This window comes from Peromyscus leucopus, chromosome 16_21 (assembly GCF_004664715.2).
Source record: "Peromyscus leucopus breed LL Stock chromosome 16_21, UCI_PerLeu_2.1, whole genome shotgun sequence".
NCBI classification, from domain to species: domain Eukaryota; kingdom Metazoa; phylum Chordata; class Mammalia; order Rodentia; family Cricetidae; genus Peromyscus; species Peromyscus leucopus.
Genome location: NC_051084.1, coordinates 21,451,684 through 21,468,639, shown reverse-complemented (window position 1 = coordinate 21,468,639; position 16,956 = coordinate 21,451,684). Strand labels below are relative to the sequence as shown.

At 37.0% G+C, this 16,956-nt stretch overlaps 1 protein-coding gene across 9 annotated transcripts in view; it reads left to right on the top strand.

Moving 5' to 3' along the window:
- Positions 1-16,956, top strand: part of Pcdh15 (protocadherin related 15) — a 1,398,279-nt gene that overhangs the window by 1,233,688 nt on the left and 147,635 nt on the right. For all 9 annotated transcript variants that reach the window (XM_037199986.1, XM_037199987.1, XM_037199980.1 and 6 more), the window contains one exon: positions 3,127-3,243. In XM_037199986.1, coding sequence (XP_037055881.1) covers positions 3,127-3,243 — 117 coding nt within the window. The remainder of the gene's footprint in view (positions 1-3,126; positions 3,244-16,956) is intronic.

The following is a 16,956-nucleotide window of genomic DNA, read 5'->3' as shown; positions in this document are numbered from 1 at the left end:
CTGCCTCATCTGAAACAGCGCATTGTGGGAGAATGATGGGCAATCTGCTACATATCTCAGCCACAATAGAGATTATAAGACGAAAACACGTACAGTGGGCCATCAAAAGAAATACTGCTACATTATAACTATATTGATTTATTCTTCACGCTGTCAATGGCAAGCAAAAATAATGAGAATGATAAGCAATCTTGTAATGGCCTTCTGTTATTATAGCCTTAGGTGTGTGTGTGTGTGTGTGTGTGTGTGTGTGTGTGTGTGTGTGTGTGTAATCGGTTTATGAGGACAGATATCTAAACACCCATGGTGAACTCATAAAGGTGAATGTGGTAAATACCTTCCCAGCAGAAAAGAATAAAAGGTCTTTTCTCTCAATACCACCCAAGAACTGAATAAATGCAACTAGAAGAATACAACCTTATATCCTATCCCAAAGAGAGAATTTTTACAAAACTTTGCGTTTCCTTGAGCCAGAAGAGCATGGATAACTACAGAAGAAAATACACAGGGGCACATTGAGTTTCTCAAGCTTTGGAAAGCCATGCGGTCAAAAGTGTGGTGTTGGATTTTCCTTTTAAAGCCTCTAGAAGTTACAGATTAGGGGTGCAAATTGGATTCCCATCTTTAGTTATAAGATACACTCACTATATTAACCACTACTCTTGAAAAAGCAGTGAAAAGTGTGTATGCAAACGGACAGTGTGTATGCAAACGGACAGTGTGTATGCAAACGGACAGTGTGTATGCAAATAGTGTGTATGCAAATGGCAGTGTGTATACAAATGAACAGTGTGTATGCAAATAGACAGTGTGTATGCAATGTTTCCTCCATTTTCCCTACCTGGATCCCAAGATGTGTCTCTTTACACCACCCCTTATGGAGAGCCAGCACTTCTAAGTGCATTTGCTAGTTCAGATTCTACATTCCATAACTTACAAAGAAAGCCTTCTTTTTATAGAAAAGGTTGTGAGCACTATGTGTCTGAGGAATTGGTACCTTTTATTTTTCAATTTTGCTGACTGAGGACTGTTTCTGTCTCATATCTCATACCTTTGGGTTATTCTTATCCAGCCTACCATACTGTACATATGAAAGGAAACTTGCCTCATTTCTCAGACATAACCACCCGAACCATTCTGCAAAAAAAAAGGAAGTTTATAATTGGTTAATTAGTACATTTTGGATTAGCATTGGGTAGAGAAGATGTCTCTGAACACATATGAAAGAATGTCTAATGTAGTTTTACCATATTCATTTAAGAGTAAATGAGAAAAGGTGCCTTGGAGAGTAAAAATAGCTAATTAACAAAATGTGCACAATGCCTAAATGTGTTTGACCTGAAGCACTCCCAAACAGTGCAGAAGTTGATGCTTAATCAAACATTAAGGCAATCACTGTAGTAAACATTATTTAGTCAGAAATAAATATCACACAGTTCTCCCTAAATGATAAGATGGTTAAGAAAAATCTTCTCCCTCTCAGGAGACTTGATTTATTGTTTTTGGCTCTAACAAATAAATAGATCAGTTTGGACAAAGTCAGTAATTGTCTGGACCATCACTTTTATGTGTCAAAAGGAAGTTAGGAGAGGTTTGTTACAGGAATATTGTTATCTGTAGTCACAGAGTATCCAATAGTATAATATCCAGTGCTTAGTTATCATGGACATAACTTAGTAAATATCTACTTAATAACTGATAGTAGGCCTTAACTAACAGAGTGAAAAGGAAATCAGATACATATAAATTGCTTTGAAATTTTCCCATAAGTAAATTAATGCTGTTTTCTATCTGTAAGCATGTGTAATTCCAAATACCATCACTGTAGTGTGCTTCAGGGAAGATTCCTCCTTACTATTTTATATTCATAAGAATGAACATCAAATCAGAGGACATTTCAAAGCTTGGTCATACAGTCATATAAAGTATGCAAGATATTCAAAACAAGTAACAACACATCATCTTATCCCATTTCCTGGACTGAAAAGTTTTATGTTGTTGTTGTTGTTTTTGAGACAGGGTTTCATCTGTGTAGCCCTAGCAGCTCTGGAACTTGCTCTGTAGACCAAGCTAGCCTAGAACTTAGAGATTTGCCTGCCTCTGCTTCCCATGGATTAAAGGCATGCCAAGTTCAGAATGTAACATTTTAAGAAATCACATTGGGACCTAGGTGGCTGGGTAGCTTGTTCGGTGAAGTTCTTGACTTGCAGGTATGAGGACCTGAGTTTGAGGCCCAGAATCTACATTTTAAAGAAGGAGGAGGAGGAGGAGGAGGAGGAGGAGGAGGAGGAGGAGGAGACGGAGGAGAAGGAGGAGAAGGAGGAGAAGGAGAATAAGGAGAAGAATAAGGAGAAAGAAGGAGAAGAAGAAGGAGGAGAAGAAGAAGAAGAAGGAGGAGGAGGAGGAGGAGGAGGAGGAGGAGGAGGAGGAGGAGGAAGAGAGATGGGGGAAAAGGAGGGGGGAGAGATAGGAAGGAAGGAAGGGAGGGAGGGAGGGAGGGAGGAAGGAAGGAAGGAAGGAAGGAAGGAAGGAAGGAAGGAAGGAAGGAAGGAAGGAAAGAAAGAAAAACCAGGGGTTCATTGCTTATATAACTGCAGAGGCAGAGACAGACAGATCTCTGGGACTCATAGACCAGTCAGTCTGGCCTACTAGTGAGTTCCAGGCATGTGAGAGACCACATATCAAATCAAGAGATGCAAACATCCATAGAATGCCACCTGGAGTTTTACTTTAGCCTTCAAATGTACATGGGAACACGTGCATGCTCCCTCTACACACATGCTGAATGGGCACACATGGGCACGTAAACATTCACACCATAAAAGAAATTTTCTTTGTGTTTTTAAAGGTTAGAATTGGCATCATACCTTTAGGGATATTCTGGAGCAAATTCCAAGCATCACTTCAGCCTTGAAAGTGTGTGATATTCTGAGAGTGGCCATCAGCTGACATCATAGATATTGACATAGGGACCTGGCTTCTCTAGGGTGTCATTTTGGGAAATAAATAGATATGGTTGAGTGCAGCTGGCCATGGCAAATAGGTTGCATGACATAAAGAGCTGAATCGACCTAACCATTTCCCCAGTCTTGACTACAGCACTAAATTCTCTTCTCCATTTTACAGGACATGAATGATTACCCTCCAGTATTTAGCAAACGCATCTACAAGGGGATGGTGGCTCCAGATGCTGTCAAGGGGACACCAATCACCACTGTTTATGCTGAAGATGCAGACCCTCCTGTAAGTAGAGATACTGGCCTATGGTGATATTTTATTTGTACAAAAATGTTATTTGTATGTTAATAAATAAAGTTGCCCAGGGGTCAGAGCTATTAGCCATAGGAAAGCTGGGTGGTGGTGATGCACGCCTTTAATCCCAGCACTTGGTAGGCAGAGCTAGGTAGGTCTCTGTGTGTTCAAGGATACAGCCAGCATTGGATACACATGCCTTTAATCTCAATACCAACCACAGAAGACCTGGAGGTCTGTACAGACAGGCAGTGACGAGGCAGTCATGTGGTTGGGTTTACAACCAATGAGAAGGCAGAACCGAAAGTCTTTATAAAGACTTTAACACAGGAAGTAGCTCTCTTTCGGAGAGTAGGACCACTGCAGGAGGAAGGGTAAGGTTTTAGCTCTTAGCTCTGACCTCTTGGCTCTCTTCTTTGCATTGGTTCTGTGTTTCTTATTTAATAAGACGGTTGGTTACATCTATACTGGCCAGTGCTCTGAGTTAAGTGAGAAAGTGCCCAGTCCCCAGGAAAGCAATGAGGTCTTGAGGACCCCTCTGTAGCAGTAATCTTAACAGTTCTTATTAATAAAATCAAACCTGAGGCCAGTTATTGGATTTAACACTGGGAGATCAGAGAGACAGAACAAGCCACAGCTAACCTCACCTGGCCAACTTCTCAGCTGATCTTGTTTCCTCAGACTGGAAGCCTCTGTGTCCTCATATCTGAATGGCTCTCAGCTGAACTGTGCTGCTCAAAACCTAAAAGCTTAACCAGCCAAATGCTTAACCAGCCAAATGCTTCTAGTTTCTGGTCCTCATGCCATATATACCTTTCTGCTTTCTACCACCACTCCCTGGGATTAAAGGCTCACTTTTGGGGATTAAAGGCGTGAGTCACCATGCTTGGCTGTATCCTTGAACAGATGGATTTCTGCCTCTGAAATGCTAGGATTAAAGGTGTGTGCTACCACTGCCTAACCTCCTTGTTCAATATTGTGGCTGTTCTGTCTCTGACCCCAGATAAGTTTATTAGAGTGCACAGTATTTTGGGGAATACAATACCACCACACCCCTCCCTCCTCTCAGGAATCCATACTTAATACCCACATGGCTACCTTGACCACTGATGAAGTGAGACAGCCAAGGATATGCTTTTTACTGAGATTTCAAAATTTTTACTATTTTTCAGTCTATGTTATATTAATGATAAACATATGCAGAACTGTTTGCATTTGGAAACATTCACCATCATGCGGAGTCTTTAAGTTCAATTTTGTACAGAAAAGGTTCCACATTCATGCTTTTTCTGTTTTATTCATGCATGACCATTTTATAAGAAAATGCTAAGTCCACATATAGCATTAGACTGCATTTTTATAAACATAAATCTCATTTTTTTTTTTTTTTGGTTTTTTGAGACAAGGTTTCTCTATGTAGTTTCGGTACCTGCCCTAGATCTCACTCTGTAGACCAGGATGGCCTTGAACTCACAGAGATCCACCTGGTGCTGCATCCCAAGTGCTGAGATTAAAGACGTGTCCCACCAAGAAATCTCAATATTTTTTTCCAAATATATTTAGAAGAGTTTTCTTTAACTATGTAGAACATTTACCTATTTCAAAACATCCCAAATTGCCAATCAAGGCACAGGGCTTTCAACTAATACATTATTATAACAGAAGTGGGGAAATTTTTCCTTAATGTTGTTAAATTATTACATTTGATACAACTTAAAAGTAATAGCTCCAGTATAAAATGCTCTGTATAAAACCTATGGTGCTTTCCACTGCTTTTTTTATTTTCTGAACAGAATATTAAAGATTTATATTTTTACTTTAAGTGAACTCATGCTACTAATGGATTCTGGAAAACACAAATAAATATATTAAGCTATAATTGAAAAGTCGGGGGGAAAATTAAAGTCTTGAATCATGTAAGCAAGTTAAAAATATTTTTAGTGCTAATATCCATAGTATTTCTAAAACAATTTTTATTTAATGAAAAGTCAATGGCAGTCATAGAATTTGTCAGTTCCAGCAGTGACAATCTGTATGAAGTTTATTGTGACTGTAACATCTGGAAAAAAAAAAAAAGAATACATTGACTTTGGAAGCAACGGTCTTTAGTTCAGGAGCACCTTCCCAGGGATATTAAAACATTTTTGTAACTTGTAAGTTAGCCTTCCTAAAAGTCTCTGACTTAAACCTTTAAAGTTCTTTGAAAAATTGTTCCAGGTCCACATTTCTGTGTAAGAAACTTTTAATTTGCAGTCTCCGTTCTTCAGTGACTGTTGAAATATCTGATAATTGATAATGATGTTGACGATGATGATGACATGATGATGATAATTGATGATGATGATAATTGATGATGGTGGGGTGATGATGATGATACCTTCTCAGCAAGTAAAAAAATGGATTGAGATCATCCCATTGGCTGAGCATTTTGGCTTCAGTGGCTACATTTATGTGCAAATCTCTGTTTCAGTTTCTACTCCTGAAACATAGCAATGTTTCATAATAGCTATTATTTGGAGTTTGTCTTTTCAACTATTTCTACAGATTTGTTCCCTTGAATTAAGATGCCTGTAGTTGGGCTACATCCATGACAGTGTAAAATAATCACCCAAATCCAAGGATTTTTTCAGAAGACAAGTGCTCTATGCATAATTTTAAAGTATTGTAATTTTGTTCTTATACTTTGATGTCGTTCTCATAAAATCATGTGTTTTTCAGATATACTTACCTGATACTTTCTTCCCTCTTAATGTTATAGACATTTGCCAATAGATAGTGATTTTAATTTCCTATCCTGTAGAGTTTCTCTTCCTTTATCTTTCAGTACTTAAGGCTATTACTGTCTAATATACTACTACAGGTTTATTTGGTGACCTCTGTTCTAAACCAAATTCTTTATGTAGGAAACTCACTCCCACATTTTAGTTCAGTACATTGTAACCAGCTATGAAACATTTGCATAATATGATAAATAGATAATGTTTATCTATTTTATAATGTGTGCTCTTCATTGTTGGCAAATTTGCTAGGACCTCAGAAATCTGGCTATGTATTTATGATATTCAGAAGGTTTGCTGTCTTCAAGCCTCAGTCAGGTCACAGAAGAACTGAAATTTAAGAATGATGCATTTTTATTCTTAGTACGGCTTCTGACCCCTCCTGTTTTAAGTATCGTTGCTATTCAGAAATTGCTTTTATGTGTAGAGACTTACCACGTATTTTCCAAGATATCCCATTTGATTCAAGGAAAGTGAGAACCAGCCACACATTTGAAACGCTAAAGAAGTAACAGCCAACCGTTTGAAGGATCAAATGCAGAAACTGAGTGCAGTCTCAAAGCAAGAGAGAGCACTCTTTCTGAATATAAATTAAAAATTATAAAATGCATGTTGTGCAAAATTAAAGTGCTCTGGAGGGAGGAGCAATCTTCCAGGACTCCAACACTGTTGGGATTTTCTCTTCCCTTCTACTGAGATGGCAGGATTGACATTACATTCTCACATGAAATTGAGGGACTGATGGATTGCTGGGAGAAAAAAAAAAATACTAACCTTTTCTTTCTGATCGCTAGGGACTTCTCACTTCAAGCTTTCACAAAACAAAACTGTAAATGTAGTTCCCCGATCATATATTTTGATTCTTTCTGAAACTACAGGTCAAATAAATGGAATTCTGTCTGTGGACAGGGCTATGAATTAGTCTATTATATAATTAGTATTAAAATAGTGCCTTCTATCAACACACGGCCATGAACCAACTGGGATACATAAGTAACGCTGGCTGTTTACCCATTTCTAAGAAGAGAGGCATGGAAGCTCAACTCCTCAATGTAATCTTTCCTTTCATGTGTTTTAGGATTAATGAGATTCTTGTTAATCGAGGTGTTAATGAGAACATGCTTAGTAATAGTAACTCATCAACTTCCTTATTTAAAAATAAATACATAGTCTTAGAGAATTATGAAATAAAATCCCCATAAAGATTGTAAATTACCAACAGCAATTGACTTAAAATCTATTCCTAAACAGTAAATAATATTACAATATTTCTTCAAAAGGAATAATAAGACAGTAGTCACTAGTGTGATGTACTTCACACCCTTCTATGAAGACCTGAGACTTAGTAAGTCTGGATTCAGACAAGCCACCAAGGAGTTATTCCTGGAGTGTTTGTATAGTTGTCTTTAACAACTATTCTCACCAGTCAGGGTACCTCTGCTGATCTCTACAGAGGGGGGAAGATGGCCATTTATTTTATTTCTACAATGAGTACCTTGTGTTTTGTTAAAAATGCTGTGATGTCACCAGGAACAACAGCTGATTATGATCCTCTGAGAAAGCTTATCTTTGGTTCTGTAGTATTTTGTAGCCGACGTGTTTATAAGAGGAGTAGTATCATTTTCATCCATAACTTGCTATTTGCTTGCTCCATATGCAACACTGAAAGCTGCCCATAACCAGAAATGTTGTAAAATTGTGTTTTCACATCTGCTTAGTGTGCTCATCTGTTCTTTTCCTTGAATATCTTTACTGATCAATTTTTCATCACTCCTCATTTCCCAGCCTGTCTTGTAACACTGCATTGATTCAACTTATTGCCAGTAGAAACCAACGTGACTCCACAGTCTAGAGCATGTGGTGTGTACATAGCTGTCAGGTTCTTTCCTTCACTGTAAAGCTGAACCAAGATGCAATCATGGTCTACTGGCACCATGAATGGCTTATGAACACTGAGGTGACATGGCCCATCCCATATCCCTTTGGTTTCAGAAACTTAATTAGATGGAAAAAAACAGCACCATGAAAAAATGGGGTGGGATTTTTCAATGATATATGGGGTATAGTTGGATTTGAAGAAAAAAAGATGTGAATTCAAGGAAAGGTTTTATGAGACAGCATACATATGATTAATATTTGGAAATAGTTTATTAATACATTTTAAGTATCTCTCATTTATGATCTCTGGACTTACATTATGTTATGTAGCATTATAGTGATATGTTATAGGTAATGTGTCATGAATGATAAGTTGCTAAAACCAATTATATGGCGACTATTACTTGTGATCAATACTACATTCAGATGAAAATATCTCTGGTCCCATTTAGAAACTGTCAAGCTATCAAGGCTAAGGGGGTATCTTTGCTATTTTTTATTGAAAATACATTGTTCACACAATATATTTAAATCATTGTTATCCTCCCTCATCTCCTCCCAAATCCTTCCTACCTCCCCACCTGGCTAAATGCATGCCTTATTTCTTTCTCTCTTTAAAAAACACATAGTCAGAGAAAACAAAATGAATAAAATAAAGAAAAAGCACAAGAGAAACACAACACACAGGGACACACACACACACACACACACACACACACACACACAAATTAAAACATAAATTTGTAAACTATAATATACAAGCAAAAGATCAGTAAAGTGATAACTGCCAAAACAAAACCATGAGGCAAAAAGGCTCTAAAAATAGTGTTGAGTTCATTTTGTGTTGGTCATGTACTGCTGGGCCTGGGTCTGGCCTTAAGTGTGTTTTGTAAACCGAGTGAGACTCTATTGGAGAAACTATTTTATCTTTTGTAAGTGGTTGTTAGTTGGAGACAGCTTCCTAGGTATAGATGTGAGCTTGTGTCCACTTTCACCCATTAGCCCTTGGAACCCCAGCTGGCTTGGACCTGTGTATGATGCCTTAGGTTTGTATGTGTATCCGTGCTGTTCTGTCTGGAAGACACGGTTCTGTTCCTATCATCCATCCCCTCTGTCTCTTACAGTCTTCCTGCTTCCTCTTCTGCAGAATTTCCTGAGCCCTGAGTAGAGAGGTCTGATGAAGACGTCCCACTTAGAATTGGGCATTCCAGGGTCTCTCATTCTCTGCACAATGCCCACTTGTAGGTCTTTGTATTCCCTTCTACTGCTAAAGGAAGCTTCTGTGGTGATGACTAAGGGAGACATTGATCTATAAAAATAGCAGGTGTCATTAGGGGTCATTTCCTTGCTATGATGCTTTAGTAACAGAACAGTAGTATTTGGTTTTCCCCTAGGTCCATGGCTTATCTAATGTCATTTTTTTTTTCTAGCCAAGCAGTGTCAGGCATAGTCCTTAAATCCAATCAGATAGTGGTTAGTTATTCCCACAACTTTTATGCTACTATTGTACCAGTGTATCATACAGACAGATCACCAATGTAGATCAAAGGGTTTATAGCTTTTGAAGTGTTTAATTTTCTCCTCCAGTAGTGTGCAGAGTACCTGCCAGTACCATGAGCACGAGTTAATATGGGTGAAGGTTAGCCACCAGCTTATCTTCTCCATGTTCAACAAGACTGTAAGTGTTGCTGTTCACAATAGGGCCTTACCATCACTTTGTGGAGAACAAACATAGCCTTGGCAATAGACTTGGAGTTGTTTGGGGGTCTCCTGGGGATTCCTTTAGCTAACAACTCAATTAGATGTAAACCATTCCTGGAAATGGAGGTTTCACTAGGTGGAAAGAGATGTATAGCTGGGCCTTTTTCCCCACTGTTATTCAGTAATTCCATTTAGATTTTTCTCGTATATGTATATATTTATTTCATGAATCATCTACTGTAGTCATTTCCATATGACCCCTCAAATGGCCCTTAGTGTTAGCTATCTTCCTCATTTTCTCTCCCTTAGCCCTTCTGTCCTCCACCTCTCCATTCAATCCTTCCATTCCATTCTCCCTCTGCCACTCCACAACTGCATATTCTATTTCCCCTTCCTTGGGAGACCATTCCCTCCCCACAATCCCTTACTCTATACCTAACCTCTGTGGTTATGTGGATTGTAGCATGTCTATCATTGGATTAGAAGCTAACATTCACATATTTGTAGTTTGGGATGCGGGTTACCTCATTCAATGTGATTTTTTTTCTAGCTCCACCCATTTACCTGCAAATTTCATGTTTTTATTTTTTTTGGCAGCTAAATAAAATTCTATTGTGTAAATGCACCACGTTTTCTTTATCCATTCATCTAGATGGACATCTAGACTGTTTCAATTTCTAGTTATTATGAATAGAACAGCAATTAATATGGATGAGCAAATGTCTCATGTAGAACATGTGATCCTTTCAGTATATGCCCAAGAGTGATATATCTGGATCTTGATCTACATCACTGATTTCCATTGTGGTTGTACCAGTTTTCACTCACACCAGCAATGGATGAGTCTTTCCTTTTACCTGCACCCTCTCCAGCAGGAATTGTCATTTGTTTTATTGTTGTTGTTTGTTTGTTTGTTTGTTCATTTTGTTTATCTTTGCCATTATGACTAGTGTAAGACAAAATCCCAAGTGGTTTTTATTTGCATCTCTCTGATGGCTAAAGATGCTGAACATTTCTTAAAGTGTCTTCTAGACATTTGTGTTTCATCTTCTGTGAATTATCTGTTTAGATCTGTACCCCATTTTTAATTAAGTTATTTGTTTTCTTGATGTTCAGTTTTCTTAGTTCTTTACACATTTAAGTGTTAAGCCTCTATCTGATGTGTCATTGGTAAAGGTATTTTCCCATAATGTAGCCTGATGCTTAGTTTGCCTCTTATAACTGCCTTCATTGTGTCCAATAAATTTGGGTGTGTGTTGTTTTCATTGTCATTCAGTTCTAAAATATTTTTAATTTATTTCTTAACTTCTGTCTTGATTCAATTTTCATTTAGTAGTGAGTTGTTCACTTTCCATGATCTTGTAAGCTTTCTGTTGTTTCTGTTGTTTTTGATATCCAGCGTTAATCTTTGGTGTGCAGAGAGGACACAAGATGTTATTTCAATCTTGTAGTTGTTGAAACTTGTTTTTCGTCTGAGCATGTGGCCAATTAAAAGTATCATTTCATGATGTAATTCATATCAAAGCCTTTTCTTCTTGTAGAAACAAACTTTGTGGACCAAGGTCACAACAAAGGACATTTCCGAGGGCAGTGCATAAAACATAATACTTTGTCTTTGGGGTTCACTCATAGGTTTCCATTAGATATTGAATGGGATGCTTTATTCCGAACATCTTTTCAGAAGAAAAAGTAGCAGGCATACTGAAAGAGATACTTTGGTTCTTTGTAAGCAAGATTCTTGGTTTTAATCATCTAGAAAGGCAATGATAACTTGGCTCTGCTGTTGTCCATACTGTAGCTTCAAAAAATATACCAGAGAATAAATAGATATATGTATTCTGATTTTTTTGCTATTGCTGTGGGCAGGAAGTTGTTTTATAAAAAAATACAGGGATTCATATGGCTGCAAATAGAAGAAATTGGCAGGAAAAAATATATTGACATGTTGCAGAGTCCAGAACACTCATGAATTTATGTAACATGGTTTCAATGATGTCTGATTAAATAATACAAGTTATATGAAAGATAGCTTAAAATCTGCCTTAGAAGTTCTTTTGTAGACCTCAAATATGGTTGATGAGATCCAGTTTATTATTTAGAAAATAAAAGTTAATAAAGAAATAAAGAATAGTTAAAAAAATCAAAGGTACCTATTATGACAAATTATTCTGTGATATGTAAGTTTTTTGTTTGTTTGTTTGTTTGTTTGTTTTGGTTTTTTGAGACAGGGTTTCTCTTGTGTAGCTTTGCGCTTTTCCTGGAACTCACTTGGTAGCCCAGGCTGGCCTCGAACTCACAAAGATCCACCTGCCTCTGCCTCCCGAGTGCTGGGATTAAAAGGCGTACGCCACCACCACCCGGCTGTAAGTTTTTTTAATAAAATATGATAATAAAATCCAGAGGACAAACTGGCTACCATATCCTTCATTCAATTTAGAAAAGCAAAAAAGCAATGCAAATAGAGACAAAAGAAATATATGAAGGCCACTCAGGCAGAAGAATGACAGCTATTGGAAATGAGGTTGAAAATTACAGGGTTCAAAAGGCACGCTCAAATGTCAGTCCAGAGTTCCAGCTGCGGTGGGGAAGGTAGTTGTAGAAAAATTAATAAAAATATACATAGAATGGTTGCTTTGATGTAAAGCCATGATGACTCAGCTGCAGGGACGGCTGAATCGGGCAGAAACTCTAGAAGAAACCTAAGACAATAAACACAGACTTGGGAATCCCCTGAGCAGAATTTAAAGCTAGGAGTGAATTCATTCTCCAAGACAGTGACACCCTAGGGCAGAAGAACAGAAATGTCTACAGAAAAGAGGAATTTGCCTGTGTTTCGGAGCAGATTAGATATGCAATGGTGAGGAAGAAATGAAGGTGAAGGATTTTACTGACAGAATGTAACCTACATAAGGACCACAGCTCTGAGAATTGACAGCTTACTGGGTAACAAACCACCTTGGGTACCCACAGTGCCTCTGCCACTTTCCTTATGTATCAAATTATTTGAGTGTTCAACTCTCATTTCTGGGTCAGTTTTTCTTTTGTCATTATCTACTTGTATTGCATTTTTTGTCCATTTATTTATAGGTTTTTTTTTCCAGAAATGAGTTTTGAGTTTCAGATATAGATCTTAAATGAATTTTGTTCATTTATCTCTAAATATCCCACCGTTCCTATTTTCTTTTTTTGCTAAACTTCTTACAGAAGGTCTCTATAGGAATTAGTCATGGCATCTTAACTGAATATGTAGGTATTCTGAGGTGATCCTATTCTTAACTCCAGTTCATGCTATGTGTGAGTAAGCCCCATCCTATTCTTTTGCACACTGATTCTTCCATCTCTAAGCAGTATATCTTGTGACACCTGGGCTTAGCTGAGGATAGACTAGACACTTAGTTCATATATATATGAAATATATATATATATATATATATATATGGTTTTTTGTTGGTATATATAAAACATAATTTGACACGCTATTAGAGCCCTCTAATGTTTTCTCTTTAACACCATATGTGTATGATCCCTGCTATTTTATGTCATTTGAAATTATATAAAGCCAAGGTAATTTTATTACTATTTTGTATTTTGTTTTTACCTGTCTACTGGAAATAATCTACTCACTAGTAATGTAATTAGATATTGATTCCCATGTTAATATTATCTGGTACTTATGGCTCCTTATACGCAAGTGTAAATGTTCATTAACTCAAAAAAGTTTCCAAGGGCTTCAAGAAAATGGGTTTTGCATGAACCTGTACCAACCCTACACAGCCCCTTCCTCATACATCTACTTAACCCCTCTGTAGGAAATTGCATTACTTAGCCTAGCAAATGTGTCTAAGTCAGGCAAGTTATAGAACAGTTGCTCATACATTGTCCTTCAGTTCTTACATGCAGAAAAGAGAACAAAAACACACAGCTGAAGGTTGGACCTTGTGAACATCAGCTCCCCATTTTCCTCCCCCTCTGTCCTTGTCAACCCCTGTTCTCTTCTCTGTTTCTTTGACTATGTTAGATTCTTAGTGCAAGTAAAATTAGGTAATATTTCCCCTTGCGTACATTCCTCATACAGGAAGAATTAAGTAGCATTTTTCTTTATGAATTTAAGTTTGGAGCTGCTTCACGCCCTTAAGGTGGATTCCCATTATTATAAATAGCAGAATTTTCTTTCCTGTTAAGATTGTATATACATGACAAACTTTACTATATATATATATGTGTGTGTGTGTGTATACATACATACATATATATATATATATATATATATATACACTTTGTCATTGTACATATAGAACACACCTTTACAGGATGATCCAGCAGTGCACACATAGGCTGTTTCTATGATTTTAATAAAATAAACAGTGTTCCAGTGAACATAAGCTGAAAATGTCCCTGAGAGGCCTCTTTCTAACCTCATGAAAGCAGCAGTAGTAGAAATTCTGGATTTTTTAAAATTTATTTTTAGTTTTTATTGATACATGTGTGAGCATGTAACACACATGTGTGAGTGCCCATAAGGGCCAGATGAAGGTGTTGTAATCCTTAGAGCGGGAGCTATAGGCAATTGTGAGCCACCAGACTTGGGTGCTAAGACTGAAATTTAGGTCCTGAGAAGAGCAGCAAGTGCCCTCACCCACTAAGCCTTCTCTCCAGTCCCTGAAGTTCCTGTCTTGTGATTAAAAAGTAGGAAGATTTTAGGCAAGTGGGGACAGGGTCTCAAATGAGCCACTCTGGTCCAGGTTCAGCCTCTGGGTTGGGTTATCCGTTTTGTAAGGGAAGTGGGGAATTTGCTATCTCTTAACCTAGCAGATGTGTCTAAATCAGGCAAGTTATAGAACAGTGTTATTGGGCATTTTGACGGGTTATGTTTCCCTCTAACAAGAACATTTCCCAAGAACTTAAGTGGTAAACAATCTCAAAGAAATGTTTCTTAGGACTTTAATGGCTATGGTTATACTACAACTGCATACATACTAATTATATGACCTGTGACATAAGAGCCCTCCTATCAGTGTACTGTGTCACATACAGACAAGAACAATACAAACGAAAAGCAGATCTTTGGGATAAATGGAGTTTGACCCATAGTTCCTCTTTTATCATTTTTTAGGATATGATAGTATTTCACTAGAATTAAAAAAAATAATTGACACAATTATCAGGAATGGTGAAAAGATACTGACTACCTTTTAGTAAATCCTTGTGCTAATTCACACTTGGTAGACTCTGTGTGAATTGCAGTTACCAGGTAAACCAAAGCTTTTCCAAAGACACTGGAAGAAAGAGCTTTTGAAACCATGTCATGGAGAAAACAAATCTTCATGTATCTGAAAACAAATTACTTAGTATTTGTGTTGAATGATTATGGGTGTAGTATTTCCTTATATAACATGACCACATTATTATAAAGGAAGTTATGTGAGTCTGAGTAATTCCTTGTTAATTTAATTGTATTTTAAAAAAGACTAACTGAGATGTCCTGCAATAGTAAGAATCTGATTATTTTGGTCCATTACAGACTCATTGAAATTCCACATGTTTGTATGTTTGCAGCATCTTTCACACAGATCTGCAGTTACTTTCTGTACTAATTACTTATATTTTTACCATAATTAAGTCAAAACATATTACCTTTAACCCATAAGAAAGGAAGTAAAGTAAAAATTGTATTGATAATAAAAAATAATTGAAATTGCTTATAATTTCTCAATATAAATTTATATTTAATTTGTTATTGATGATTTCTACCTTATGGGATGGAATAGTTTTTAAGAAAACCTACTGTAAGTGACATCATGATAAGATTCTTCAATCTGGACCCATAGGGTATAGGTATATCATATTACACTGTCAGAATACCTATAATAAATAAAATTCTTGTAGTAATATGTAGGCTTGTAGATGTCAGTTTTAGCAGACAAAAGGCATTGCAGAGTTAATACCATCTCTTTCACATTTAGAATACAAAATTAAATTTCATGTATTGCTTCTTGGTTTAGTTTATTTTATTTGCATGGGAAATTTTTACTGACTACCTTATCTGATGAAGCAATTTATATGGAGAGCAAAATTTTCCTGAAAATAAGGTAAGAAGACACATAAAATGCACAAATAAAATAATTACATTTGACAATCAAATCATTGCCCAAAATGGTACAGTTTCATTTAAACAGACATTTTTAAAGTACACACACACACACAGGCACGCACGCGCATGTGCATACCTGTGTGTGTGTGTGTGTGTGTGTGTGTGTGTGTGTGTGTGTGTGTGTGTGTGTTGCATGACTCCTAATTAGTCTTAATAAAAACCCAGAACCAGATATTGGGGTAAATGCTGAAAGATCAGAGAAGCAGAGGAACAAGCCACAAGAGAAACTTCTCATCACTACTGAATTCTCTGGCAGAAATGGGAAGATCCTGTCTGAATGAATCCTCAGGCTGAATGTTCCTGAGTCCTCAGCCAAATAAAACTGAGTTCCTGTCTCTTCGCACTTTATATGCCTTTCTCTGTCCAGCCATATCACTTCCTGTCTCTAAACCTTCCTACTGCTGGAATTAAAGATGTGTGACTCTCAAGTACTGGGATTAAAAGTGTGAGCCATTACTTCCTGGCTCTGTTTCTCTTTTAGACTGCATTAATCTCAAGTAGTCCAAGGTGGCTTTGAATGCACAGAGATCCAGACAGATCTCTGCCTCCCAAGTGCTAGGATTAAAGATGTGTACCACCACTGCCTGCCCTCTATGTTTAATCTAGTGGCTGGCTTTGTCCTCTGATCTTCAGGCATACTTTATTTGTTAAGAGTAATATATATATACAGGTGTATATATATAATACCTGTGAATATATGAATATATATGTATATATATATATATATATATATATATATATATATATTACAGAGGGAAAGGGAAGGTAGGTATGTGTGCGATGTGTGCATGTGCATAATATATCACTTTGAACTTAAAATAGTAAAATTACTTATTAGGTCAAACTCTACATATAGTATGATTACCTCACTCCATGAATGAGATATATTTTGTGTCTGTTGAGATGTGTGTCTATAGAGTGAGGAATGAAACCTACAATATATAAATAATGAGGTGAGGAGCCCATAATAGCACCACAACCTTACTCCTCATTGCCAAAGAAGTTTCAGAAAATGGTATTTATCTATGTATTATCTATCAACACTCCTTAACCCATAGTGAAGATCATAAGCACAGGATAAGCACAAAGAAATTTGTCTGTCTGTCTCTCAATATCCCTGCCATCTTCAGAAACAAATATAAGGATGGAAGTATATGAACAGATAGATATTAGTGGGTGGAAAAACCATAAACACAT